The following is a 26,813-nucleotide window of genomic DNA, read 5'->3' as shown; positions in this document are numbered from 1 at the left end:
GAAGTGAGCAACCATGCATATATACATGCATACCCTTACATCTTCTCTTATTTTCTCCACTTCTTTTTACACTCAACCAATAGCCAAGATTTTGCAAAAAGAAACTCTTTTTAATTGTCCAATTTATCGTAATTTGTATTTAATCCCATCTGTTTTCACTATTTTCAATTTTTCCTTCACAGAATACTGAAAATAAAAATAGAAAAGGATTCAAATAGCATCACTCTTTCATGAATATGAAAGAATCATGTTTTATAGATGACTATTTGACACAAGTTTTGGTTACTAGCTCCATGCATATCTGTTGCTGTTTGTCCAACTGCCTACAAAATCTCATGGAAATTCCTTTGTGGATGCAACATCTTAATCTCTGCTGAACTGGTTCACCCCTCTCCTTTCACACTCTTGAACAAATTTTTTTCTCTCCTTATTCTTTTGAGGAAAATTCTAATCAAAGTATATGAATGTGCACAATTTTATGCTTTCATTCTAGTTAAGCAAAGTGGTCAATTTTGTTGTGATAAAGGATGCTTAAATCCCAATCCGCCTAACGTATTTTTATTTTGTTAGGTTTAGCTTAGATGGTTGGTTGAATATATTGAAGAATAAAAATGTTATTTGTATACCAAAATCGTATTTGTGTATAAATACATACGTGAAAAAAAAGTGTTGATAATATTTCTTCCTACATAACTTATTAGTTGTCTTTATTTATATGTTCATATCACACTCTAATCCTAAAAAAAAGTTTTTTTTTTCTTTTTTAACTTTTGATAAAGCCACAAATTTGTTTTTGTTATTTGTATAGTCAAATTTGTTAAGAGATCAACTTTTCATAGTTAATAATCTGCTAATAAAATTATCAAAAATGCTATTTGTGCATTAAAATCAACCACCATTGTACAAATACATGTCTTATTTAACTCAATTTAAATGTATATTTTATATTTTAACATGTATTTTATACTAGTAGTTAATTTTAGTATTCACTAGCATAAGGTGGAATATGTCCTTTTGAAAGGTAGAGAATCACTTTCTCATTGCACAAAGCTGAAAGCTCAAGTCACAAGTAAAGGTCAAGAAACATACAAAATGGAAAGCTCAAAATGCATTTTTAAATTCTAAGCATTACCTAACTTTAATGAAAACTCAAATTATAAAAAACACCATCAAATTGATCATACTCATCATAATTATTGATGCTTCTTCTCATAAAACATTGTTTTGAGAAACCATCCTCAAGAATATGAACATTTTATTTCTTCCACTCCTTGGCATTTTCAAAATTAGGAAACAAAATTACAAAGAGAAGAACTACTAATTCGTGGTGTTTCCTTAACAAATATTCTTATTTTTATTATCTACAAAGATGGGCTCACAACTAGATCATCCTAGTCTTGCAAAAATTCATATTCCGAAATCAAACTTCTGTCTCCAGCTGAGAAATTGAGCATGATCAACAATAACAAACAAATCCTCAGAAATTTTTCGTCCCACAAGTCTATTGTTTTGCCTGGAAAAAAATAGAATGAGAAGAATAAGAATACCCACTAAACAAAATTATTATTTTCCAAGAGAATGTTAGGTATAATCTAACCCAAACATGTAATCTTAGTCAATATTCTATTTATTTATGGTCACCACCATTCTTTTTCTCTCTTCTTCTTTTTTCATTATTTTCCAAGGCCCCACATGTCAACTACTTTTAATATATCATAGATGCTCCAAAGGCCAAAGCATATTCTCTTATATTTGGTGGAAAAGCTCTAAAGGTAAACTAACTTAGGTTAAAATTGACTTGATGTAAATGAAAGTAGGTTGGATTGAAAGACTGAAAATTACACAAATAGGAGTTAGGTAGAAATTCAAAGTCCAACTACTAATAAAACAATCACAAAGCTTCAAAATAGTACAAGGCAAGAAATTCAAGGTGCATCACCCATAATTTTACAACAAAAGAATAACAGATAAAAATACCTGTGAATATAAGAAGGTTCCGAGGACAGCTATCGCAGCTCCAAGAGCATTGACAGGTTGAACTGGTGTATGGAAGATAATGATGGAAGAAACTATGACTGAAATACGTTTCATGGTGTTTCCAATGCTAAATGTCAAGGGCGAGATCTCATCCAAAGACATGTATGACACTTGGTTGTACAGATGGTAGAACACACTTTGAGCTACTACCCACCTATTGTATACAATTATCAGCCACACATTTTAACCACAAGAAGAGAAGTGAAGAAGATTTTAGAATAAAAAGACAATTCAATGAAAAACGAATACTCAAGAAATCACTGGAAGATCGAAAACCTTATATGCATTAATGAGATACACTACCATCATACTTATTTGCATTACAAATTTATTCGTTTATCTTTAGTTACAAATAAGACGCAAGATCAAAGATAAGCTAAATGCATTATTGTGCAAACTAACATATCTAAAGAAAACTAAGCTAGAGTGATGTAATTACCATATGAATTGGGGTCCAATTTGAGAGAGTGCTATTTGCCATCCAGCTGCCCACATCTGTGGCCCTTCGACGGCTATTGCGAATGGTGTGAGAAGTGCAAGGGATAAAATAGATAAGCATGCGTAGTAATTCATTCCACTGACAGAATTTCCTTTCATGCCCTTCTTCGAAAAGATATTACGGAACACAAATGCCAAATTTGATATCATAGCCCCCATGAAACCTGAAAGAAAAGATTCATCAAAACCAAAGTGAGCAGAATATTGCACAAACAACCTCTTCTAAATGCATAATTAACCAAAGCAAGAACTGAAAACAAGTGAATATCATCATAACCAAATTTAGTTAAATACATTTGCTTCTTATCGGGTCAAATTTCGAAGTTAAAGTCCATTTCTTTGTCCTATACTATATTAGTCTTATTGTTGTTCTCAACAACTAGACAAAGAAATAGAATGTAGCTAGCAAAATGTTCTTCCAAAGAAAATCTCTCGTTACCAGTCATATTGAAATTGAGCTCGGTAACAGCGGCAAGTGCACATCCACCAATAATTGGAATCAAAGATAGATAGACCGGCACGGGAAAGGTCTCACCAAGGAGAAATCTGGAAACCAAGACACTAAATGCAGGTTCACCACTCTTGATGATATGTGTAAAAGACACTGCAACTTTCGACATACTAACAGTCGCCGCGACATGTCCTATTGTGTGTGCAACAGCAACCTGAAGGAAAACCATCAAAGATCAGTTAACCATCTACTTCCATGCATTCAAAATGATACACAAAATATGTAAAAAGGACAAAAGCCAAGGCCTTTTAAATTTGCTAATCAATAAAACAAAATCTCATATTAAACTCAACTTAATTCAGCTGCATGTTGTGAATGAACATAAATTTTCTTTACTTTACTATCTACTTTCCCTCACATCAATCAAAAAGGACATGAAAGCAAACAAAAACAAAGCTATCATATTAAACTCAACTTAATTTCAGCTGCATGTTGTGAATGAACATAATTTCCTCTACTTTATTACTTATTTTCCCTCACATCAATCAAAAAGCACATAGAGCAAACAAAAACAAAGCTATCAATTCATTTTTCTAAACAAACAAAACAAACAAACAAACAAACAAAGAAAATGAAATCAAAAACATCTTACAGGTAACAAAGTCTTCCAAAACTCAAGATCAGTCTTAGGGGCTTCAGCAATCCCTGTGGCCCAAGAGATCAACATCATGAGAGAGCCACAAGCAAGTGAAAGTGTTGATGTGAGCCAAGGGTAAGGGTATGCATTCAACACCTTCTTGTTATATATATTGAACACAACATTCAAAGCCCACCATGTTGCAAAGTATATCCCAATCTTCACCTTCTTTGCAGCCTCTGATGGACCAGCTGCTTCAATCTCTGATCTATCTGCCTCATATGCACCACACTTCACCAAATCATCGCTCTCTCTCTTTCCAAAACCCTCAAATTCCTTCACTGACCCAAAATTCCCAACACTAACAGAAGCAACGTGCAGTGGTTTGTTCACCGAAACAACATGTTTCTGGGGTTTTTTCTTCAATGACAAAGGAGGTAAAAATGAACATGCTTGAAATGGGGTTGCGTGTTTTTGCCTCAACACAACATCAGAACCAGTGATCCCTATACTAGGTTGTCTCAAAGAGCAAATCATTCTCGTTAATTAAAAATTAAGATTAAAAATCAAAACTTTCTGACGGGAATCTTAATGGGGTGCTGAGAATTTAAGGAAAAAAAGAAGGAAACAAAAAAAGAATTGGAGACACCCTATTATGAGTGTCAGGGTTTATATATAAATGAGAATTGAGAATGTCTCTTTTAGTTTTAGGAGCTTCGATTGTTATGGCCCTTTGACCTCTGAGATCTTGAAGGGCTTAATGTGAAACCAAATCACTGGAAAGACGAGAAAACAAGAGCAGCTACACAATTAGCATTGTTGAAAAATTAATAGGTTTTTAATTTGGAAAGAAAAACAGTAATTTAGGGAAATAATGAATAATACCTTTTTTAATAATAAAAATAATAATTAAGTAATATTTATTAATTAAATTAATATTTTATTTTTTTGTTTACATGACTTTTAAGTATAGGAATACACTAGTAAAAAACTCAAATTAAAATAAAATATACTAGGGGTGTCCATCGATCGGATCGTATCCGCAGATCCGCCACAAATGTCCACATCCGATCCGAAAATTGCGGATACGATCCGATCCGTAAATTAATCGGATCGGATCACGGATATCTGCTCTACATCTGCGTATCCGATCCGCGGATCCGCAGATCCTCACAATAATAATTATAAAATAAATATATATATGTTTGTTATTATATTTATTTGTTTATATGTTTTAGTTAGTAATTATTATTCATATATTGTATTATTTTATTTTTTGTTATTTAGAAAGAATTTAATTAAAAATAATTTAGGAATAAATAAGTTTAAAAGTATGAAAGAAATATTTTTATTGAAATTTTTTTACATTGAAATATGATTAAAAAGAGAAAGTTTAATTATGCGGATATATTCGATATGCGGATCGGATCGGATCCGGCACTAAAAAATGCGGATATTATATCCGATCCGATCCGATGGAAATTGTGCGGATCGAATCGAATTTTCGGCTATATCCGATCCGCAGACACCCCTAAAATATACTATATAAGATTATACTTACAAATTATATTTTTGTTTTTTTTTTTCTAAAAAATCCTTAATCCTTAATAGTAACTAATTCCTATCATTTCTCGTAAAATTAATGATTTAAATCCAAAAATAGTTAATAATAATAATATACTTATAAATTATTAATTGCAATTTATTTTCTCTCTTAGTTCAGAAAAATCACTCCATTATATAATTTTTTTGTTTTGAAGGAATTTTTATTTTGATAAAAGAAAAAAGTATTATTTGAAGGTTAACATGGTCAATGAACAACAAATTGGTGTTAGGGAGGTTGGTAGCTGAGGCGTGATGTTGTGTTTGGTTTGAAATTAACAAAGCCAATGTCTTTGAAATCTCAGTCCAAAATGAAATCAAAGTCCCTAACACACAAACACCAATAACAAATCTCACGTGCTCTTTCTTAAAAATTTGTTTGGTTTTTATTTTTTAATTCATTTTTTTTTTGACAAAATATTGAAAACATAAAAGACACAAAATAAATACATGTATCAAAATGATCCTTAATATTTGACTCATTAATTTTTGGTAAATAAAAAGTAGAGGTTAATGGCTGAAATATTTTATTAATTAATATAAATGTAATATAACTCAATTTTAATTTTAAGATACGATATACGATTTCTATTTCTATGTACCAATGAAATTTGGGCAATTCATAAGGTGGTGCACTTAATTCGGTTGGTAAGATTATGGTATTTTAATCCAATTTTTTTAGTAGAAGTTTAGTTTAACATTTTCTTAATTAAATTATAAAAAATATTTAATAAAAAAAATTAGTCAAAATTAACTAAAACTTTCTTATTTAATATTTATTAATTTATTATAACAATTAACAAATATTAAATAATATAAATTTTGACGATATTTTTTGTCATTATCATTAAATGTTAAATTATACGTGAGTAAAAAAACACATTTGTCCGAAGGAATATCCTTGTTCTCCCTCAACAAGAAAAGGAATATCCATTCTCGATACGAGAAACGGGAGTTTAATTAAAAAAAAAATGATGTTCTTCTCCCCCATTTCTGTAAACAACACAATAATAGCATATAGTTTAAGGAGTTGTTACATATTTTAAGGTGTATATAGTTTAGGAAAACTTTTAAATATACTGGTACATCAATATTTCAGTAAATTTTAACTGTTAATCTTAATTATATATATATATTATATATTTTTTATAATTAAAATTAACGATTAAAATTCACTAAAATATCAGTGTATTAATATACTTAAATTTTTTTTCATAGTTTAATAAAGTACGGATAAAAGGGCTACAATACCCGATTGAAGTTAAGTCATTGTAACAAAGATCTGTTAAATAATTTTGACTTTTGAGTGAAATTTATTTGCAATTGAAAGCTTAAATCCTAAAAACAAAAAAAATTCTCGGTTTCAGAAATCATATCAAAAGTGTAACCAATGCCACTTACTTCAATTGCCTACAATAATATGGTATTAACTATTAACCTAAGTTTTATGCATATTTATTGACACTAAGCTGATTGGAGATCGTATTATTAATTTGACCTTGAAATGAGATATTTATCTACTAGCAAGTTTCATGTTACCGAAAAAGTAAATAAAAATTGCTGAGAGAAGCTACACACTACACAGCGTCCCTTCCAAAAAGAAGGAATAAACTAACCATTAGCATGAAGTAAGCCTTGTTAACGCCTTTTCCCTTAACCCTATTTGCTCACACAAAAAATAAATGAATAAAATAAAATAAAGTGACTATGTACATCAACCATAACTCAGTGATAATTTCGTATAAAGTTAATAGTTAAATATCGTTAAATAATTTAATAAATTTGACTAAATTATCATTCAACTACTCTCAATTATTAACTTCTCAATTAACTTCCGTGGTGGATATATACCACGTTTTTTTTTTAACAATCTTGTTGACATTACTCAAACTTCTATAATATATATAATATACAAATATTAACTTTTTCTTTTTGTTGTACCCTTTCTTTTATTTATTCTAACTCCCTTTGTATAGTTTAGGTATCAATTAATTATGAAAAGGAGATAATTAGTATTATCTATTTGGGTCCAAATATATTTACAAGTAACACTTATTTGAGAAGTTGTAGTCATGGCCTCATGGGCACTACCTTCCACGTTGATAAGAAATTATTAACTGCATATAGTATATATCGTTATTATACATGCAAAATAACCATCATCATCATGAGAAATGATTTCTATACAATCCTGAAAAAAAAAATCATCTATTCCAATCTGTTGTGATCTCATTTATATCTTATACACTCCAAAGAATGCCGAAATCTGATTATTCACATATTCAACCAGAATACAACAAAGATTGGATTTGGTATTGGTACCATCTTGGCAACTATAGCTTGAAATATTTTTCTCAATTTCATAAACGCTCAAAAGAAAATTAACATCAAAATTCCAACAAGGGACATCATCATGGCTATCTGAGATCTGAAAATATAAGACCTTGCTAGCCAACATGCAAGTCGCAGAAGGATAATTTTGCTCCCTTTGTTCTTCAGAATTTGAGGCTTCGATATGCACAAAATTTAGAAACACCAACTTCAGTAAATAGTAATGTGACTAAGTACACACGTGACATTTAGAAAAGAATTTAATTTTCATGCATGGTTAGTATAAAAGAGTTTAGACCTACTACCTTAAAAAGTAATCTAAATGCATGAATTTGATTAGATGACTATTTAAACCTCTTTATAATGTGCATCAAAATTAAACTCGTTAGTGCACTTGTAAATATATAAATGAAGGGATTAAACATTGCATATTTTATCTTGCACCCAATGAAAGACTTACTTGGTTCTGGGTCATTTGTTGCATCAAGGTCTTAAATGGCATCACCATGTTCATCCATCTCCTCAAGAATAACATATTTGGCAGCAGAATCTGTTGCAAGATGCTCTGACACACCATTCTCACTTGTATGCCCCTTCTGAAGCTTCTGGTATCTGAAACGAAAAATAAAAGGGGGAAAAAAATAAGAAAAACATTTTTATCCCTTTGTTAAATCAGCTGGCTTAGTTAAACAACATAAAACAACTGCATGTTAGGAACTGTCACTTGAAATATACATCGGTTCATGACTTACTTGTACCAATTGAATAAACTGACGCCAACGATGATAATGAATAGACCAAATCCTTTCAACCAAGTAAATTCATCATGAAAGTACAATACTGCAACCTACATATGAACAGCAAGAACACATAAGATTTAAGTTCAAGTAGATGTATAATGTATAATCAGCAACCTTGATGTGAAAAGTTTATAGATACAAATATGCATTTAAGCTATATAGTTCAGCTATACAAGTAGAATATCACATAGTAAACGTAGTCTAGAAATCTGAGCCAAAAAGAACAGGGGATGCAACTGGATAATTATATCAGTGAACAAAGTCATCGAAAGGATTGATACCAATATGGTGACAGCCTCCTTTACAACCCCCGCTATTGTGACTGTGACAGCACTAGTTACCGAGACCAAAACATATTCTGTTAGCACCTACGCAACAAGAAATAAAATATCCAAATGTAGGAAAGATCAGTCGCTAACATTAACTAATGTCTGTAAATAAATAAAATCTGTTCTAAGACATGTCAAACCAGAAACAAGTCAAGCATTAACTAACATCAATAAAACTCAGAAAGTTACACTTACCTCCCTTGAGTTCGGTACAATTCAACCTGATCTCCTCTTTTTGTCCAGGTGACGTTGACCTCCCATTAGAGGCATTTGGTACATATTATTACCAAAATTTCAAGGGAAGTCAATGTATGATCTAGAAACAGAGGGGAGCCGGGTTGAATTTCACCAAATGGCAGGGCAGGTCAGGACAGTGTAATTTACGTAATAAATATGTGAAACTCGCTTTTTTGGTGTCAGGGAAAAGGGAAAGAGGAACAAAACATGTATGCATCTTAAAGGGAATATATAAGCCTACCATAAAAAAGGCAAGTGCACCACCAAAAAGCAACAGCAAGCAAGTTCGTGTTATGTGCCATGAATTATCAAAGTACTGGTTTTCTCGGAATTTATCCCATGGATCTAATGCAAGCGAAAGAATTGCAGTAAGCATTGCCATGACTGGAGCTACGTAGCTCATCAGGGTAAGCGGATTTTTTAGACCTGAAATCAGTATCATCTGGAAAGGTAAATAAATTTTTTGCTAAAATATGACAGCATTGATAAATATTTAGGTGGAGGAAATTCAAGGGAGGATCAAGTGAAACATTAACAAGCGTGCACTAGAACATGGAATTCAGAGTTAGCTCACTGAGTCTTCAAATAAACAATATCCATCTATATTTAAGACCTCCAAAGTCCACATGAAGTGCTTGGATTTAAAGTGCCCTGTGCTCTCTAGTCTCTACAGGAACATTTATTTATTTATTTTGAAGTTAAAGAGGATTCCTGATGCTCCAATTTTATATTGTTTTCCCTTTCCAACTTTGTTAAAAATAGTCTTTATACGTGATCCTCATTTTTAATTTAATCCCTACACACATTAAAAAAGTTTTAAGGTTCCCATTTTATCCCTGTTGTTTGTTGCTGTTATAATACAGCAGGCATGGCATAAATTCACAAGAGGTATAGGAATCAAAACGATAATATGTGTCATGTATCAATAGCAAACTAATACTGAATTTCACAAGGAACAAATAATTATCTTTGGTGACACATCAGATTAATTTTCAATTTGGTCCTTAAACTTCACCTTTTTATAACTTTAACAAACCATGTTGAGGTTCGGGTGTTATAACAATTAAATTAGCTAAGGCCACCTAGTTGAACAAGGCTTGGTAGTTGGTATTTGGTAATAAGAACTAAATTAAAATTTTTTAAGCATGCGCATCATGTATTTGGGATGTAGCTCAAATGGTAGAGCGCTCGCTTTGCATTCAAGAGGTACAGGGTTTGATCCCCTGCATCTCCATTATTATTGTTTTTTTTGTTGTTGTTGATGATGTGTACAAAAGTAAATATACTGTTGTATACAGGAATAAAAAATATTTTTAACCCAAACTCTTCAAAAGAAATATATTGTTTCCTTGACAAGTATTCACATCCACAACTAACGTTTAATTTATGTTTATTATACTCCTAGGATCTGATAGGGTGACCCCAAACAAGCTTGGTTTAGTTTACAAGAAGAGAGGCAAGTAGTTCTACTTGCTGGCATTATTTGGCTGTTTGTTCCTTTTGAGCTAACCTAACAGGCATGAGGGTAGTAGTCTTAGTCCTAGCGGCTGCCTAAAAATACTAGTTAACTAGTTAGTTTTCAGTTTTGTGAATTTTTCTGTTAAATCTATTAGAATTGGAGAGGCTGAGCTCCCTCCATAGTTGGTAGTTCCAACCGTGTATTCCTATAGGGACTGTGATTTGCAATCCCTATTATTCCCTAGTTCTTCAACAAAGCTTATCAATTCTGCTAGCTGCTGAATCTATCAGGATCATTCACATACTGGGATTTATGGATTGATTGACCAAAAGCAAAAATGAATATGTAAATATCAATCATTTTAATCCAGACTAGTGAGCCACTATCATGTAAACAGTAAACCTTAGAAGAGTAAATATTTCCCACAAATTATTGCATGCAAAATTCACAGAACTTACCATAGGATTCTTTCTGTCAATTGGTTTTGCAGTTCAACACGCAGGATGAGAATGAAAAATCAGGTCCAAACCCGGAAAACATGAAGCAGCATTGTTTAGGTTATAAAGAATGGTAAAAATAAAAAAAAGGAACACGCGTGTGCAAGTGCAATTGTGTGTTGGTAATACAGGTATAATGCATCTGTAGAAAAAGTATAATATAGAAAAAATGAAATCCAAACATAATACCTGCAAAAGAATCTGAGTCATGCACCAGCGGAAGCCAGACATAACAGCAGCAAGCATGACAAGTATGAATCCAAATAATTCAAACTCTGTTTCTTTTGCGACTGCATTATACCAAAGAAAAAAAATCCAAATGCAAGGTTTGAGATACATATTAAAATATTAAATTATCATCATGATTCATGAAAAATGAAGGGCCTCATTTGTACCTGTTAATAGTATCCCAATGGAGATGACCATGATGATGCCTGATAGTTTAAAGCTTGGTGTCTCCAACCTTCCAACATATATTTACATTTAAATGTTAGGTAAGATTATAATGTTATATACATGAAATTATATATATAGCTGAGCGCGTTTTTATCTGAAGTACGTCACTTGAGATCTCTCAAGAATAATATTTACTTTCCATAATACTCCCACAAATTTTCTTGGAGAAGCTCCTTAAGATTTATTTTCTTTTCCCTCAAATAACCACATAATTTACAGAGGTAATTACAAGAAATTCACCTGAAAGCAAACGCAAACAGAAGTAGAAAAATTGGAGCAGCAGATTTACACTGAAAAGAGCAAAGGAATGCGATTAAGGTCCGGAAGGATGATTACTTCCATTAAAACAGGAAAATAAACTCAAAATGACATTTATCTCAATTAACATGAAAAGAAAAGAAATGCTACTTACCATTGTAGCAAATGTGACAGAGATGAAAACTAGAGATGCATTGCTCAGGTTAACATCCATCGCTGTTCCAATAGCAGTTGGTACAACTGTGAAAGGCAAATTCCATCTGTGGCATTAGTTGATAGAAAGGTTAATATTATAATGGCAGAAATTTGCCAAAAAAAGTGCGCTTTCAGGTGGATGATGAGAGGAAGTAAAATTAACAGAAGTGTCACTTGACTCACTTCCAACCATCCTTTGCTAAGATCAATTCATATTGTTAGAAATTTTGTGCATTTGAGTGTAAAAGTTGCACTTAAATCAACAAATAAAAATAACTGATTATTAGGTTATCTATTCAACATGTGAACATAGCTGAGCGTCCATATGATAAAAGTCTAGCAAAGTTCCACGAAACTAAAAGCCTATTCAAATAGAATAAACTATGGTCTGTTTGGGTGGACGGTAAAGCACATTTGTGATCATTTCTACCCCTTTTTATCCTCCAGCCAAACATACGCTAAATATCTAACATTGATGTCCAGAAGAGCTACAACCACTAAGCATTGCAAAGCTAAAGCAATATGAAGAAAAGTTAAGTGACATAGAACATTTGGCAGCTGTAAGAATAATAAATCAACAAATTGTCAGCAAAATGTATTAAAGAATATGGGGGAAGAAATTGGAATCATACCTCTCCAGAAGTAGTCATTCCAAGACATAACAACACTGCCTTCAAATCTCTCAGACCAAAACCAGGTGATAGATTTAGCTAAAATAGCTTGCATTGCAAAGTGGATGGTATTCATCAAAAAGGGAGCTGGGAACTTTCCCATATGATCTCCTAAAAGAGTTTTATTGTACCTATTCAAAATATTAGAATGAGAGATAAAGTTAAAAGAATATAAATACGCTAAGCAGGTAGCAATGCTTCTGAAGACCAAAGCATAAACAAGGAACTTACAAGGTCAAAAATAGACTGAAAGTGTACCACACAAGTATAAAAAACAATGTCTTTAAGATATTTGCTGCAGAAATAGGATCTTTGGAGCCTTTTACAAAAGATCCAGTATCAACCGTACGAACAGAGGAGTCAACACCAGTCATCCCCCTTTCCGAGTTGTCTTCAACATCAAAAGGCACATACTTTCCAGATCCATTACCGCTCTGATAACTTGAATCCACATCCATGGTGGTACCTGTAAAATTCTTTTGCATACTCCTCCTTTGCTGATACTTCAGGTGGAAGCGTCTGTCTCTGTCAAAAGATATGCTTTGCTGCTCGTTCTTTTGAGGAAAAGGCAACTCAAAATCTGAGTCTTCCTCTAAACTAACATCTTCATCCCTGAGTTGCTGCTCCAAATGGACTGTTCCATTATCATCACACCATCCTGAAAATGAAGGTTCTCGACGAAAGCCAGACCCTATGCTTCCACTGTTAACGTCATTGACCTCGGTGAAGTCAACCCCCTCTGAAGAAAATTCACTCTGTACCATCTCCTGTATATTTAGTTATATCCATGACAATGTAGATATGCCACACAAATCTGTTTAATATCTTCACTTACAACCAAATCCAACATAAGATCATTTGGGAGCAAAGACAACTAGTGCATTAACTTCTGTTCAGGCATAAACCCTGCCTCAATAATCTAACTCGTGAAATCAAGACTGCCTTTGCGCAGATGCGCCCTTGGTATATACCGAGATATATTCCGAATCCAATCCAGCAGAAGCAACAGCTGCAGAGCTCTTAGATAGCTGCTCTATGGTTATAAACCGATGACGGCAACTTTTCAGATTCAGGTGCAAGTCAAAATTTTCAGAGGTGGCGCCTAATCTGCCAAATTATATTCAAATTAAATCTGAATACAAGTTTCCAATAAAGAAAACATGAAAAGAAAAAACAATTCTTTAAAAGTTTGGAATTTGATTAAGATAGAAGCAAATCACTTCCCCATGGTTATAAATCACAGATCACACATGTGCCAGCGGATAAGTCATTTGAATGCAAGTTCTTCTTAATGATTTCAACTATATTCTTGTTCTTGTTCTTGTTATATTTAACCACTCAACTACTCATTTAGCTTTTTTAACATCTAGATGCATTGCCAAACCACAACTACCAACAGTTCCAAGATTAAGAACCAACGTGCCATGCTATAATCCTAAAAGTAGCTAAAGCATCGAATAAATATTCAACAAAATCGACCCAAAAAAAAAGGCAAGTAACGATTTTTCTTTTCTTTGCAGGTATTCAACAATTATTCAGAAATCCGCTAGAACTAAAATCAGCTCGCGCTAACCAAACAAGAAGCTCGAAAAAAAAAGGCCAGTAATTTTATCAAAAAAAGAAAAACAAAATAATTTTTATAAAAAAAATAACAACAAAAAAGAGAGAGAAGTAAAACAGAAGACCGTTTTAGACAAAAGTTTAGCTCGTGTTATCTACGAACGAAGAAGCTTCGTAAAAAAAATCGAAAGTTTGAGATCAAAGAGATATTTTCGTTGACGCCGACCGTATAATTTTGTAACTAGAGTGCTACATTGAAGTATTCATGGAGAACGGAACTAACCTGGGGAAAGATCTGATCTGAACTATGAGTGCTTCGGATCTGAAACTTGGTACGGAAATGGATCAAAATGTTAAGAGGACTTAAAAAGCGTTTCAAAGACACCGGTAAATGAAATGATAAATTGACCAACGTGTTGCTCAAGAACCAAGCAAAGCTTCTTGCAATTAAGTTGTACTACCAAACTATTTGACTTGATTATACCGCTATATATATATATATATATATATATATATATATATATATATATATATATATATATATATATATATATATATATATATATATATTAGAAAAAAACAAATATATCCTGACTTTTTAATTTGTTTATTAATTAAAAATATAAAAATATTTTTTATTTTTTAATTGAGTCTTTTTGTTTTCTATCTAAAATATATAAAAATAAATAAATTATTTAAATAAACTTAAATATTTTGTGTTATAAAAAGTGAAAATATTTTTATATTTTTAATTAATGAACAAATTAAAAAGCTAAAATATATTTGTCTTTTTTTAAATATATATAGTTAAGAGTATTGAGATGCCATATGATAAGACATGTATAATATATCAGAGTTTGTTAGAGAAATCAATTAAAAAAAAATTAAATCAGTTACATCTAATAAAAAATAGTTAAAACTTATTTACTATAAATATCAATATAAATATCAATACACTAGAATAAATTAGTCAATTCAGCTAATATAACTCATTTTTTAAAACATTTCCCTTCTTGTCTCTCTCTTACTTTCTTTCTCTTTCTTCTTTCATTCTTATTCTTCATCTTTAAGAATATGATACTTTCACAATCAATAACTTATTTATTGTTTTTGTTTTTAAATAACTCCTTCCTCTATATATACATATAATTAAGGTGATATTATTATCATTCAAAATTTTAGATAATAAACTATAATTTGTGTGAGTATTAGCAATGCCATTAATTTTTTTTAGTGAAATTGAAAATGTCATCAATACTCAATATGACTAAATAACATAATTACAATTCCAACTTAAAGTCCTAACTAACACACTTCAATAGGACCATTCAACAACCAATTGCTTTCATTTTTTCTTGATGTTTGTCTCTCTTTTTTTTTTTTCATGTATCTTGTTTTGTAAATTATTTTTTCTATTGTAGGAGTATTTTTTGTTAAGTAAAATGATTAATTATTTATTAGCTTATAAACACATCAATAAGTAGAACAATTAGCCGAAATTTGAAAACTTTTTGTTTAAAATGAGGTTTAAATCTTCATCTATCTATATATTATAGGAGAGTAGTGGCTGATTGTTCAATCGACAAGTGGTGCGCTGAGTGATTGACACGTGGACAACACCCAAAATTGTAATGTCATATCTATTGAACCTGAAATGAAGAATAAAAAATAATAGTTATTAAATTATCGAATCTCGAAATGAATAAAAAATAATTGTTATTACGATGACAGAAACAGACATTTTATGTCTTTGAGATACAGACTTCACTATAAAAAGGAGCATGCATCTAATGTTCATACCTCTATCTTTCTACACATCACTTCTTCCAGTTTGAAAAAAGTGTCAAAGGCTAGCTGATTGTAGTGTTTCTCCTTTATCAAGCTAACCATGGCTGAATCGTTTGATTTGTTGATGGATGTCAGTCCGAAAAAGCTTGCATGGAACTTTTTGGTCCATGTTGTTCGTTTATGGAAAGCTCCTTGCCGGTACAATCCTAAGGAGATCAATAGTATTGAAATGGTTCTTCAAGATAGTCAGGCAAGTAATATTAATTGAATATAAACTACATGATCTTATACATTCACACATGCATTCCAAACTGAGCTGTATTTACTATCTTACACATGCATTCCAAACTGAGCTGTATTTACTATCTTACAGGGAGGGAGGATCCAAGCTTCGGTCCCTAAGGCGTTGGTACGTAGATGGAATGATAACATTGATGAGTTCAAGATGTATAAAATGTCAAATTTCATTGTTGTAGACAAGAGAGAAAAAACCAAGACATCTATGAATCGGTGGACCTTAAATTTCTCTCACCGAACTGTGGTGCTCTTGGTGGAGAATCCAACTTTCCCACTTCAAGCGTTTCGATTAACGCAAATTTCAGAGTTGTTGAATGCTGACAGGATCAATGACTCTCAATTAATAGGTGAGGCGAATACATTTACACTTCCTTAATGTATAACTCATAACTACCTAACAATAAGATGGAAATCGCAGATATTATGGGTGAAGTGGTTGGAAAGGAAGATCCAAAGGAACTCATCACAAGCAAAGGGAAGGAAACGAAGCGTCTAGCTATTTTGGTTGAAGATCTTGAGTAAGTTGTGTTCGTGAATTATAGTGACATAATATAGGTTGTGTTATAATGATAATAAGGGTTAAACCTGTTTAATCACACTGATTTGCAGTAATTATCGTATTGGGTGTGTGTTGTTTGGGGACATGGTTGATCAAATACTACCATACCTAGATGATGGAAGAGTTGAACCATTGATAGTGGTCTTGCAGTTCTTCCGACCGAGTAGATGGAATGGTATGAATCTAAACCCTTTATCCTATACTATATAAATACAATGTACACATTAAGTGATGTCAGAAGTTTTCTCACTATCAGCTTTATAAATAAACAGAGAAAACCTCAGTACAGAGTCATTTCGACATTTCTAAGCTACGCATCAATCCCGATCTCGAGGAGGTTCGCGACTTTCGTGACAGGTTTGATCCACATTTCAATTTCTATAGATTCAAATTTTTTTTAACGGTCAGATGTAGCCAAGCATTAAAAAAATACTTTCGTTGTACCGCGTAGGAGGCTTGCCGCTATACCCTCAAATTTGGTCAGAATTAGTCAAGTCAACACAAACAACTCACATTCTGGGGCAGATGAACTTAAGCGGGGTGATGTGACGGTGAACACAATAGAGGAAGCACTAAACTCAACACAGGTCATACCATCACCTATTTAAATCCACGTTACATGATATGGCATTTACATAAACCCTCATGTATTTGCAGGAAGGCCCTTTGTGGATTGCTGGAACAATTGTGGCAATCAATTCTGGCAAGGATGATTGGTTTTACAAATCATGTAGAAAGTGTCCGAAGAAGGTTGAAACACCAATTGGAAATAGATACGAGTGTGGAAAGTGTGGCCACACTCACGGAAGTGCATCGTTAAGGTTTGTGTTCAGATTTACAATATGTTTTGGATGGACTATGTTATTGCAATTTACTAAGTTGTGCAATTTATATAATAGGTTTAAGGTTGAGGTGATGGCCTATGATGGCACTGGTAGCATAACACTGCTTCTATGGGATCGAGAAACGGTTCAACTATGTGGTAGACAAGCAGAACAGATCAAGGATGAGGAGGTTCATAGTAAATTATAACAAGTATTATGTCATGTACTTTATATAAATGTCAATGAAATAAACTATAACTTTAGACTTTTGTGATTTAATTTCAGGAACTTTATGCTGAAGGATACCCTGCAGCTCTTGAGAGCCTGTTAGAAAGAAAACTTCTTTTTAAGGTGAATGTCAAATCCTCCAACATCAAGCTCTATGACCAGGTGTATACAGTGATGAAGGTCTGCGAGGATGATACAATTTTTGAAATGCATCTCCCAAATAAAACGTTCTCCACTGTAACTGTATGTGCTAAAAGTTTGTAGGTTCCTTGATTATATTGAGACTTTGAGCAGTTTATTTGGCTATAATATCTAAGTAGGAATATCTCCAATATGGTTGTAGGATACCGGGTGCAGTAACTCGGTGGATTTGTCAGCAGCTATGGTTGATATCAACAATCTTAGTGATTCTCAATATTCTGTGGTAACTCTTGTGCTATATACTTTATAGAACTGGTTATTTTGTGTTAAATCTGCAGGAAATTGACAGTTTTTTTTCATGGGACAGGATGTTGTGGAGGATAGTGTTACAAGCCTCAAGTGCAAAACTCCAGCCAAAACAGCTACCATGGTTTTAAAGCAACAAATTCCCATCAACATTGAGAATGAAGAAGAACTGGGGTTTTCAACCAACAAACTTACCCGCAATCGTGGAAAAAGACAGAAGATGCAACTTCATGATAGCAATGAATGAGCTTTATGAAATACTTATTTCAGAGATATCTATAAACTGTTTTTTGCTTAGCTATTATTGTCTTCATGTTTTGATAATGTTCTTATTAGGGTTATTTATATGTAACTAAAATTAGTAATGAGGATTTAGAGTCTTAACAATAGAGATATTGATTAAGATGGATTCTATATGTTTTAATAGTATTGAATGACAACTCAGGCACTGGATTTTTCTTCACGTGGCTGTAATAGTGATTTCATATATTTGTTTTGTGTTAAGTTACATAATAAAATGACTAGCTAAGTAATAGAAAAAAAAAGTCTTATTATATGAATAATAATGGATACTTTATACAATAGCAATGGCTATCGCTAAGTCATGCTAGAATCAGACACTATTTTCCATAGGGAAAGGGTCAATACTTGATTAAAGCTAAAGTTTTAATTGAATCATAAACCTCTTTAAGTACATTATCAAACAAGTTTCATTAATAGTCAATGCCAATCATTCTAAATTTGACAAACCAACAAGCTAGATAACAATAACTATCCACATATGAGTATTAAACATTACACATAATTGATGTGATCATAGTTTTGTAGTTGCCAAAAAACCATTAAGCAAAGAATTAGGGAGAATTTGATAGGTATCTAATTATAAGAGAGTGTGTACATATATGCAGAGGTATTAGTGCTAAACTAATCAATTTAGCATTAGCCTATCTTGCAAATTTTGTAAAATATAACCATGATATATGTAACTAATAAAGTGGCATTACAAACACTGTTGCATTTTTTATAAGTGTATACTTATAAGAGAGTGTGACACTTTTATGCAAGGGTGAGAATTTGAGAATCAACTTATCATTTTAATATCTTATGATTGATGTCATTAGTGAAAATATATGACAAAAAGAATTAGTCCATGTTATTGAAGTATTGTAATCAAATAGACGCGAGACATTTTTATATTCACATGAATGCAAAATCAGCAAGTATGCTGGATTTAAACAGATGTAGTGCTAACAATTTTAGCTAAGTTTACAAACCAGAATCTCGATCCTTAATGTAGTGCCAGTTCTAGGTTCAGACTACTAATGCCCACAAAGACCAAAGGAAAAATGTGTCATATACGTCATTTACACATCTAACTATATTAAATTATGTGGAAAGGTCAACTTACATAGGGAGTGAGAAATTATAATTGATGAGATGGATAAAAAAGAAACTTTTTCCATAAAAGTGTTCTATACCAAGCTGTTAAAACCTTATCAGAACTATATAAAGCAGATAAATTGCATCACAAGATCTTTAACATATCTACATTGAGTTGTGTGGCACAAGTTTCCAAGAGGTTTTTAAATGTGACTTTATTTTGGAAACGATGAAGAAATATGTGAACTATTCGGTGAAGTTTATTCATAGTGAAGGAAGAAACAAAATCTTTATCCACACCATAAAATTAAAACAAGTAAACCTTTATTGTCTTTCTTGAGGAAGGGGATAATGTAAGCCAAATTCATGCAAAGTCATAGTGTGAAACACGATGTACAATTTGATCAAAGAAAAACATAACATGGTGTGAAATACGATGTGTATTACGATGTGCAACTGTAAAGGACTTCATTAGGGTTACAATGTGCAACCTTTGTTCTACATATTTTGGAAAAGCGAAAAATTTTAGATTTAGGGTTAACCAGCAAAAACGCTATCAAATTCTTCAAAGGTTGAAAAAATTGTACCCAAATTTTATTATGGACAAAAATGTCTTTTAATAATTTAAAAATACAAAAACAATACCAACAGTAAATATATATTTTCAAAATATGTCTTTGAGATTGAATTTTGATGTAGATTTTCACCAGCATAATTAAAAAAATGAGATATTAGTATTCTTAAGATTTGATAATTTCTTTCTAATTATATAATTTTATGTGATTTATTAAAAGAATTATTAGTTGTTAACCAAAAAATTACAAAAAAATATATACTCAACGAAAAATCACCAATTTTTATGTATAATAATATCTTATTTTTATAATTACGCTTAAAAAAAATTATATCAAATTCAATCTCCAAGGTATTTTTTTAAAATATACATTTACTGTTGGGTATTGTTATTGTGTTTTTAAATTATTTGAACGCATTTTTATTAATAGTATAATTTGAGTATATTTTTGTCAACATTTAATAATAATAATAAATATAATATTAATCAAGACCACCAATATGTTAACTTTTAACGAGAAAATTTTTAGACGAGTCTTCCGAATGGTATTTACTATTTATACGCTTTTTATGAATTTTATATGATGAAAACTGCAATGTAATTATTTAAAATAAGACCATCAACCCCTTCATAAGGTATTATATATTTTATAGTCTATCTAATCATTATTCAACTATTTAAATAAAAAAATAAGCTTGATATTTAATAACATTGTTACTGGCAACAACCACTATCAAATTTGTTAGTTAAACAGATACATATGTACATGGATAGAAATACACAATTCTTTGTATTTTTAAAGAGTGTTAACTAAATTAAAAACGTTATATATTATGAGCCCAAAGAGTTTTTTTTTTTACAAGTTAATATTATAGTTTAGTAGAAAAAATAATCACCAATATAATCTTAAACCGAAAAAATTTTCTAACTGAATGGTATCCTAATATTATATAATTTTTGGCAGAACTTATTTATTTATCTATATATATATATATATATATATATATATATATATATATATATATATCTAAAATTTTGTTATTTGGTGATACTAAATTTTATAATTTTCTTTCACACATGAGTTAATTAAATCGTTTCATTATTTTAACTTGGGGTCAAATCTAATTTTTTTATGGGGGTATATATATGCACACATTTACCGTCTAACATTTTTTAAGAATGATAGTATGGGCACTTGATCCCACAAAAATTCACATAGATGCATAATTAATTTTAATATATCTTTAAATTGTATCCCAAGTAAAGGTTGTTTCTTAAAAAAAGTGATAATACCATGAATGGTTAACCGATTTAGACCACTTATCTGTAAATTCGAAAGTGGACAACAGTTGGATTCAATTAGATTTATATGTGGTAGCAGGTAAAGCAAAATCTCTATCACACATATAGGAGAAAATATGCATACAATGATAAAAATGTCACCCGTCTACAACTATCAAAGGACGTGATTAAAGCTGCCTTAATGTTTTAGTGAAATGCAGGACTTTGTTCAAAGTCGGTTTCTTTGGGAAACGATTAAAGAAAGCCTGGACTATCCTGAGAGTTTAAATGATGGTTAAGGTAATAGTAGATAGGGTGGCTCATTTTGACACACATCAAGAGCCTCACCATTTTAAATCAACGCTGATCAGATACGCTGCACTTAAATCTGAGGTATCAACTTGACACATCATAAGATATTTCAAAGTGACTAAAGCTCAAAATGGTGAAGTAGGATTGAAATGAAGCATTTTTTTTCTGAAAGATTTCAATTAAATAAACGAGTTGAATGCAGTGAGTTGGCATAGTCTGAATTAGACAAAATGGCACACATTCTTATAATATAACATGATAAATAAAGATGAATACTTCATCGTAAATCTGTCAAATTTAAGCAATTATCTGTATATTTATCCCCATCTTTGTTTACATGGGGTTCTGTTCAAACAAGACTGCTATTACCTTTTTTGAAAAGAGACTTTGTCCAAGCCAAAATTATGCAAACTAATGATGTGAAACACAATTAGTGCATTGACCCAGTAAAACCATAAGGACCATCGAAAAAAATGCAATGTTGATATGTTCCCAGGATTTGCATTAATTCACTAACAAGGAGAAGGCAAAAATGCATTTTATCGGGAATATAGCAGCAGGCAATATTTAAATAAATATAAAAAAAACTCAACATAAAGTAGGACATTGCAACATAAGATAATGTAGCACCTTATGAATCATACCTGTTGAGGTATGTAGTCAAATAAGTTATCATTTCTATTTGTGCAACTGTAAAAGAATAAAGAGGTGTGTGATCTCTATTTTTGTATTTAGATACTTTTAAGAGATAAATATAAATTGTGGATCATGATTAACAAGGCATACAATACAGTCGGGCTTTCAGTTACATGAGAAGACTTAACATTATAAAACATATTCCACTAAAAAATTATTTCTCATACCAAGTTATAAAACCAGTAATGGTGAACCTTATCTAGCAAATGCCAATAATATCCAATGGTCATTCAATTATGATGCAATAACATATAATACACAATGGGTATGACACATACATAGGCTAATGACACATAGAATGAAAAACAGGTCACCAATCTATTGAAAGAACTTGATTAAAGATTTCGTGATTGATTAACCAAATATAAGACTCATTGGAGAACTTATTCACAATCATAGGTTCTAAGGTGCTGCTTCCAATACACTCTTAGCAGTTTCTAATAGAAGGAGTTTAGGTGCCGAAAGAGTGCCCAAGAGAGAAGACTTATAGTTAAATACTTTAATTAGCTAATGTCCCTAATATCCAATGGTCATTAAATTATGATGCAGTAACATGTAATGCAAAATGATTATCACACATGCATAGGGTAACGACACATATAGAGAATGATAAAAATCTCATCAATATAAAGAACTTTTTTAAAGTTTTCTTGATGGATTAATTAAATGCAAGACTCATGGCACAAGTCATACACAAAATTAGGTACTACTCTGTTGCTTCCAATACATCCTTAGCAGTTTCTAAAAGAAGTATATGAGGTGCCCCAAATAGTGCACAAATGACAAAAAGTGTAGATAAATACTTTTACCCATTAATGTTACTAATATCCAATGGTCATTAGATTTGCATGGATGATAAAGCAATTGGCCTGTGTTTATTAAGGTAATCACAAAGCAATGTCTATTCATGCATAGAGTCAATATAATCTTATTTAAATATTTAATATAAATATCTTATTTTGCAGTTTGTTGTCTTACCCATTGCATGACACCTTCTAGATGTCAATATAAGCTATTGATATTCTCATTCAAAACATATATATGTCATGAGTTGTGAGAAAGGTTACAAGAACCATAATTTCTACTCAAAAACACTAAGAGCCATTAGCGGCTCCGTAATAAACTGTATATCTAGAATGAGTGACACTCCACCCAATATGAAAAAACTTCCACACCTTAGTGAGGATCTTATCTGGAAGATCATGGTGAAGGCAGATCCTAAGACAGTTGGACAGTGCAGAACGCTAAGCAAGGGTTGGAATTTCAGGCTGTGTACTAATTTGTTCGTGAAGGCAAACTATAAGGAAAACAAAGATCGAAGCAAGAGTGTGATCGTAGGCATTGGCTATCCCCCAGGTGATTACAACTCGATTTGGTTCGTTCGAGCGTATCTTCATTCGGGTCGCCAGGTTCAGTTCAATGTCCCAATGGATGCTAACCAATATGGCTTATATTCAGTCATTGGGTCTGAGAACGGAATCATATGCATAAAGATCTCATTGGGTGGCCTTAATTCTCGGCTTCTTGTATGGAATCCAGTATCGGATAAGAGGCGGTACGTAACCGATGAAGCAAGCAAGCATTCCGCTCATGCCGTTTCTCTATATGCGTTTGGTTTTTTGGAGGACGAAATCGAGTACCGTATTGTGCATGTCTACAAGCGTGCATTTAGACAAAGAAATATGTCATGGTCTCTTTACACTTCATTTGAACGAGAATGGACTCATTCCGGTATGTTTAAGAGTGATGTCCAGAAACTTGGGCCCAAATATATAGTGCACAATGGGATAGTCTATTGGATTGGGTGGCAGGGAGCTAATTTCTTTGAGCCAGCATCCATAGTCACGTTCAACCTCCGCATCCAGATGTTCCATGAGGCAAAGATCCCCCCAGACGTGCCATCTGATTACAACTCACTAACTTACTTCAACGATGGTGTCGGGTATATTTCATACAGTAATCTTGCATTCAGCAGGCAAGTCCTGGTCTGGCAAATGAAAAGAAATGGTGATCACAGCATCCATTGGGAGAGGATGATTAGAGTTTCTGGTCTTGGAATCCCATACACTCCTTCATTGTTCTTAGGCAATGACATAATAACAGTCATGGAGTGCAGAGACGGGTCAGGAAGTGCAAATGATGCCGTGCGAACAGACTTCCTGATTTCGAGGCTAAAATATATGGAATCAAGAAGGGAGCATTTGGTTCAACGCACATGGCAGGAACATGTTAACGTGAAGACAATTACAATGCATTCAGATGGGCTATACATGGTTTAGAGTTCTATGATCAATTTAGATGATCTTCCTGAGTTTTAAATGCAATTTATTTTGTTTAGTTTGCTTATTTAGACAATAGGGTAGAATATATGTAGTTAGATCCCTTGTGTTTCAATATAACCATCTATTGGGTTCGTTTTGATTTTGAAAGAGTTATCAATGTTAGTTTGTTAATCAATGTTATGCACTCTTCTAAATTTTGTAACAACTTAAAGGTTTAGGGTTTACAGGTTTCTTTATCATTTTAGTTTTGATATTAAAGTAGTAGTATTAGTTGTAGCAGGTAATATATATGGTTAACTTCCTATATATACCCATTTGTATATACTTAATTTTTACATATTTATCTGTAAATTTATTAAGACATGCCACCTTAATTTAATATCCCTAATACTAAGTTGATAATGGTTATCTATTATCAATAATAAATACATTACCTAGATCTAACTAAACAGAATTGATTGATTACACTAATATCATTTTAACATAAAAAGTATATTCGGCTCATAAACAAGTTATCATATACTGGACTTTATAAATTTTGTATATGACATATTCACACCCAAGGCTAAGAACGACTTTAAACTACGGTTTGTAGACATGTACAATAACTAGGCCTTATAAGTACGATACCTGGGTTTTATAGAAAGAAATCATTGGCTGTGGATGATTTGAAAAACAGATAATATATTATGGATCATCTTTAAAAAGAAAGTTAGGATGCCTTGTGGAGGTGTGTTTAGTAATAGGTTGCTAAAATTAGTCTGACTTAATGACTATAAAAAAGATACTACATAATTCATAATATATACCAATGATAGCTATTACTAGGGTAGTAAAAAAATGATTTATAATTATATATCATATGAATTTAGTCTTACAGCATGGTATTTAACCGGTTTATATCAATAAAGGTTTAATATCATGATAGATGTGGAATAAAGTAGTAACAATGAGGCCAATCAATGAACAATATAGTATTTTAAATTTTCACATAGGTTTGTAAGACCAACTTAACCGTATTAAAATTACCTGGCACACCCACACAACCATTATTACCAGTTAATTGTTACAGATACCAAAGCATAGCATGTGAAGAGAAAGAGAGATAAAAAAAAAACTAGACACAAGTGGAGCCTTCCACGGCAAAAGTCCTCAACAGTTAAAGCTGGGGAAGAAAACCTAACGCAATACAATCATCACAAGGACTAAATGCAGATATAGTTATGAGCGGAAGGCTACTAAAAGATATCCCACTGAACTCAAGGTCAAAAGGTATAAGTAAATGTAGATTTATTTTTCATAATGAGTTTTAGAATAGAAAGTCAAAATATCTTGGTTCCATTTAGGTTAGTACGAATGGAACAAAGTTTAGTGTATACAGATCGAAGTATAATGATTTCTAACATAAATAAGACATGGTTTCTGGCATACATGTTTCTTTTGCTTATATTCTCTATGTTTGGAATATTAACAATCCTGTTTAATCTGAAATGTGCAGAGATGGAGGAAAGAAACACGCTTAAAAATAAGAGAAAGGTTGATCAATTTTGTATGAATGAATGGTCAAGCAACAGTGAAATTCAAGGTACGAAATATGGATAACATGCTTTCATTTAACATAATATAAACGAACTTATTTTCATCACAGTTGGAAAATAGCTTATCCACAATAAGGTAAATTTCAGTTATAGTGTGTATACCACTACAAGAGTACCTTGAATATCTCTAAATAGTTGTATAAAATGGTGTTATAAGTGAGAAAGGTAACAAAGGTATCATGGCAGGGACTTTGTCATCAACATTATTATCGGTTGACTGGAGTCAGCCAGTTGATGATATGCAATGCAACAAAGGGGTTCAGATTAGCTCTAGCAGTACCATTGGCAACTTTAGGTATTTTACCGAGAATAACAATCTACAAAACGATGAGATCCGGGAAAGCTTGGCAACAAAACCATATGTTCTAGCAGATATAACTAACACAGGTAATCTTATATTTTAGCAAAATAGAAATCAAAATCTTACTTAGATTATGGATAGGTAAACTAGAAAAGATCTTTATATGACAGATACTGCAAGACATGCTAGGATGGAACGAGCTAACAAGCTAGCCAAGAAAAAACAACG

The 26,813-nt window shown here is 32.0% G+C and overlaps 4 protein-coding genes across 6 annotated transcripts; 2 read left to right on the top strand and 2 right to left on the bottom strand.

Moving 5' to 3' along the window:
* Window positions 1-1,174: 1,174 nt before the first annotated feature.
* Window positions 1,175-4,435, bottom strand: LOC112795541 (glucose-6-phosphate/phosphate translocator 1, chloroplastic). The gene is made up of 5 exons (XM_025837506.3): window positions 3,639-4,435; window positions 2,975-3,200; window positions 2,477-2,699; window positions 1,978-2,191; window positions 1,175-1,513 (listed from the first exon to the last, which is right to left on the bottom strand). The coding sequence occupies exons 1-5, from the start codon at window positions 4,158-4,160 to the stop codon at window positions 1,502-1,504; spliced, it is 1,197 nt and encodes a 398-aa protein (XP_025693291.1). The 5' UTR covers window positions 4,161-4,435; the 3' UTR covers window positions 1,175-1,501.
* A 2,889-nt stretch (window positions 4,436-7,324) lies between these two features.
* LOC112795531 (probable sugar phosphate/phosphate translocator At1g06470) lies at window positions 7,325-14,500 on the bottom strand. Its single transcript, XM_025837493.3, has 13 exons — window positions 14,302-14,500; window positions 12,690-13,565; window positions 12,420-12,589; window positions 11,747-11,832; window positions 11,575-11,624; window positions 11,274-11,341; window positions 11,068-11,168; window positions 10,840-10,852; window positions 9,164-9,348; window positions 8,638-8,724; window positions 8,309-8,403; window positions 8,017-8,168; window positions 7,325-7,733 (listed from the first exon to the last, which is right to left on the bottom strand). The coding sequence occupies exons 2-12, from the start codon at window positions 13,220-13,222 to the stop codon at window positions 8,048-8,050; spliced, it is 1,509 nt and encodes a 502-aa protein (XP_025693278.1). The 5' UTR covers window positions 13,223-13,565; window positions 14,302-14,500; the 3' UTR covers window positions 7,325-7,733; window positions 8,017-8,047.
* Window positions 14,501-15,587: 1,087 nt separating this feature from the next.
* On the top strand, window positions 15,588-18,624 carry LOC112795517 (replication protein A 70 kDa DNA-binding subunit A-like). Of its 3 annotated transcripts, XM_072237168.1 has the most exons (12): window positions 15,977-16,056; window positions 16,180-16,215; window positions 16,283-16,450; window positions 16,522-16,621; window positions 16,713-16,837; window positions 16,935-17,019; window positions 17,114-17,249; window positions 17,320-17,483; window positions 17,562-17,676; window positions 17,772-17,957; window positions 18,058-18,138; window positions 18,223-18,624. In XM_072237168.1, the coding sequence occupies exons 3-12, from the start codon at window positions 16,309-16,311 to the stop codon at window positions 18,406-18,408; spliced, it is 1,320 nt and encodes a 439-aa protein (XP_072093269.1). In that variant the 5' UTR covers window positions 15,977-16,056; window positions 16,180-16,215; window positions 16,283-16,308; the 3' UTR covers window positions 18,409-18,624. The 3 variants fall into 3 exon arrangements, with proteins under 3 accessions (XP_025693258.1, XP_025693267.1, XP_072093269.1); XM_025837473.2 differs by having other exon boundaries at window positions 15,588-16,056; window positions 16,180-16,450; XM_025837482.2 differs by having other exon boundaries at window positions 15,765-16,056; window positions 16,180-16,450; window positions 18,035-18,138.
* Window positions 18,625-23,540: 4,916 nt separating this feature from the next.
* On the top strand, window positions 23,541-24,683 carry LOC140179058 (uncharacterized). The gene has a single exon (XM_072217538.1). The coding sequence runs from the start codon at window positions 23,541-23,543 to the stop codon at window positions 24,681-24,683; it is 1,143 nt and encodes a 380-aa protein (XP_072073639.1).
* Window positions 24,684-26,813: the final 2,130 nt, after the last annotated feature.

Source organism: Arachis hypogaea, chromosome 1, assembly GCF_003086295.3.
Source record: "Arachis hypogaea cultivar Tifrunner chromosome 1, arahy.Tifrunner.gnm2.J5K5, whole genome shotgun sequence".
NCBI lineage: Eukaryota > Viridiplantae > Streptophyta > Magnoliopsida > Fabales > Fabaceae > Arachis > Arachis hypogaea.
The sequence above is the reverse complement of the archived record's forward strand: the minus strand, read 5'-3'. Positions and strand labels throughout refer to the sequence as shown.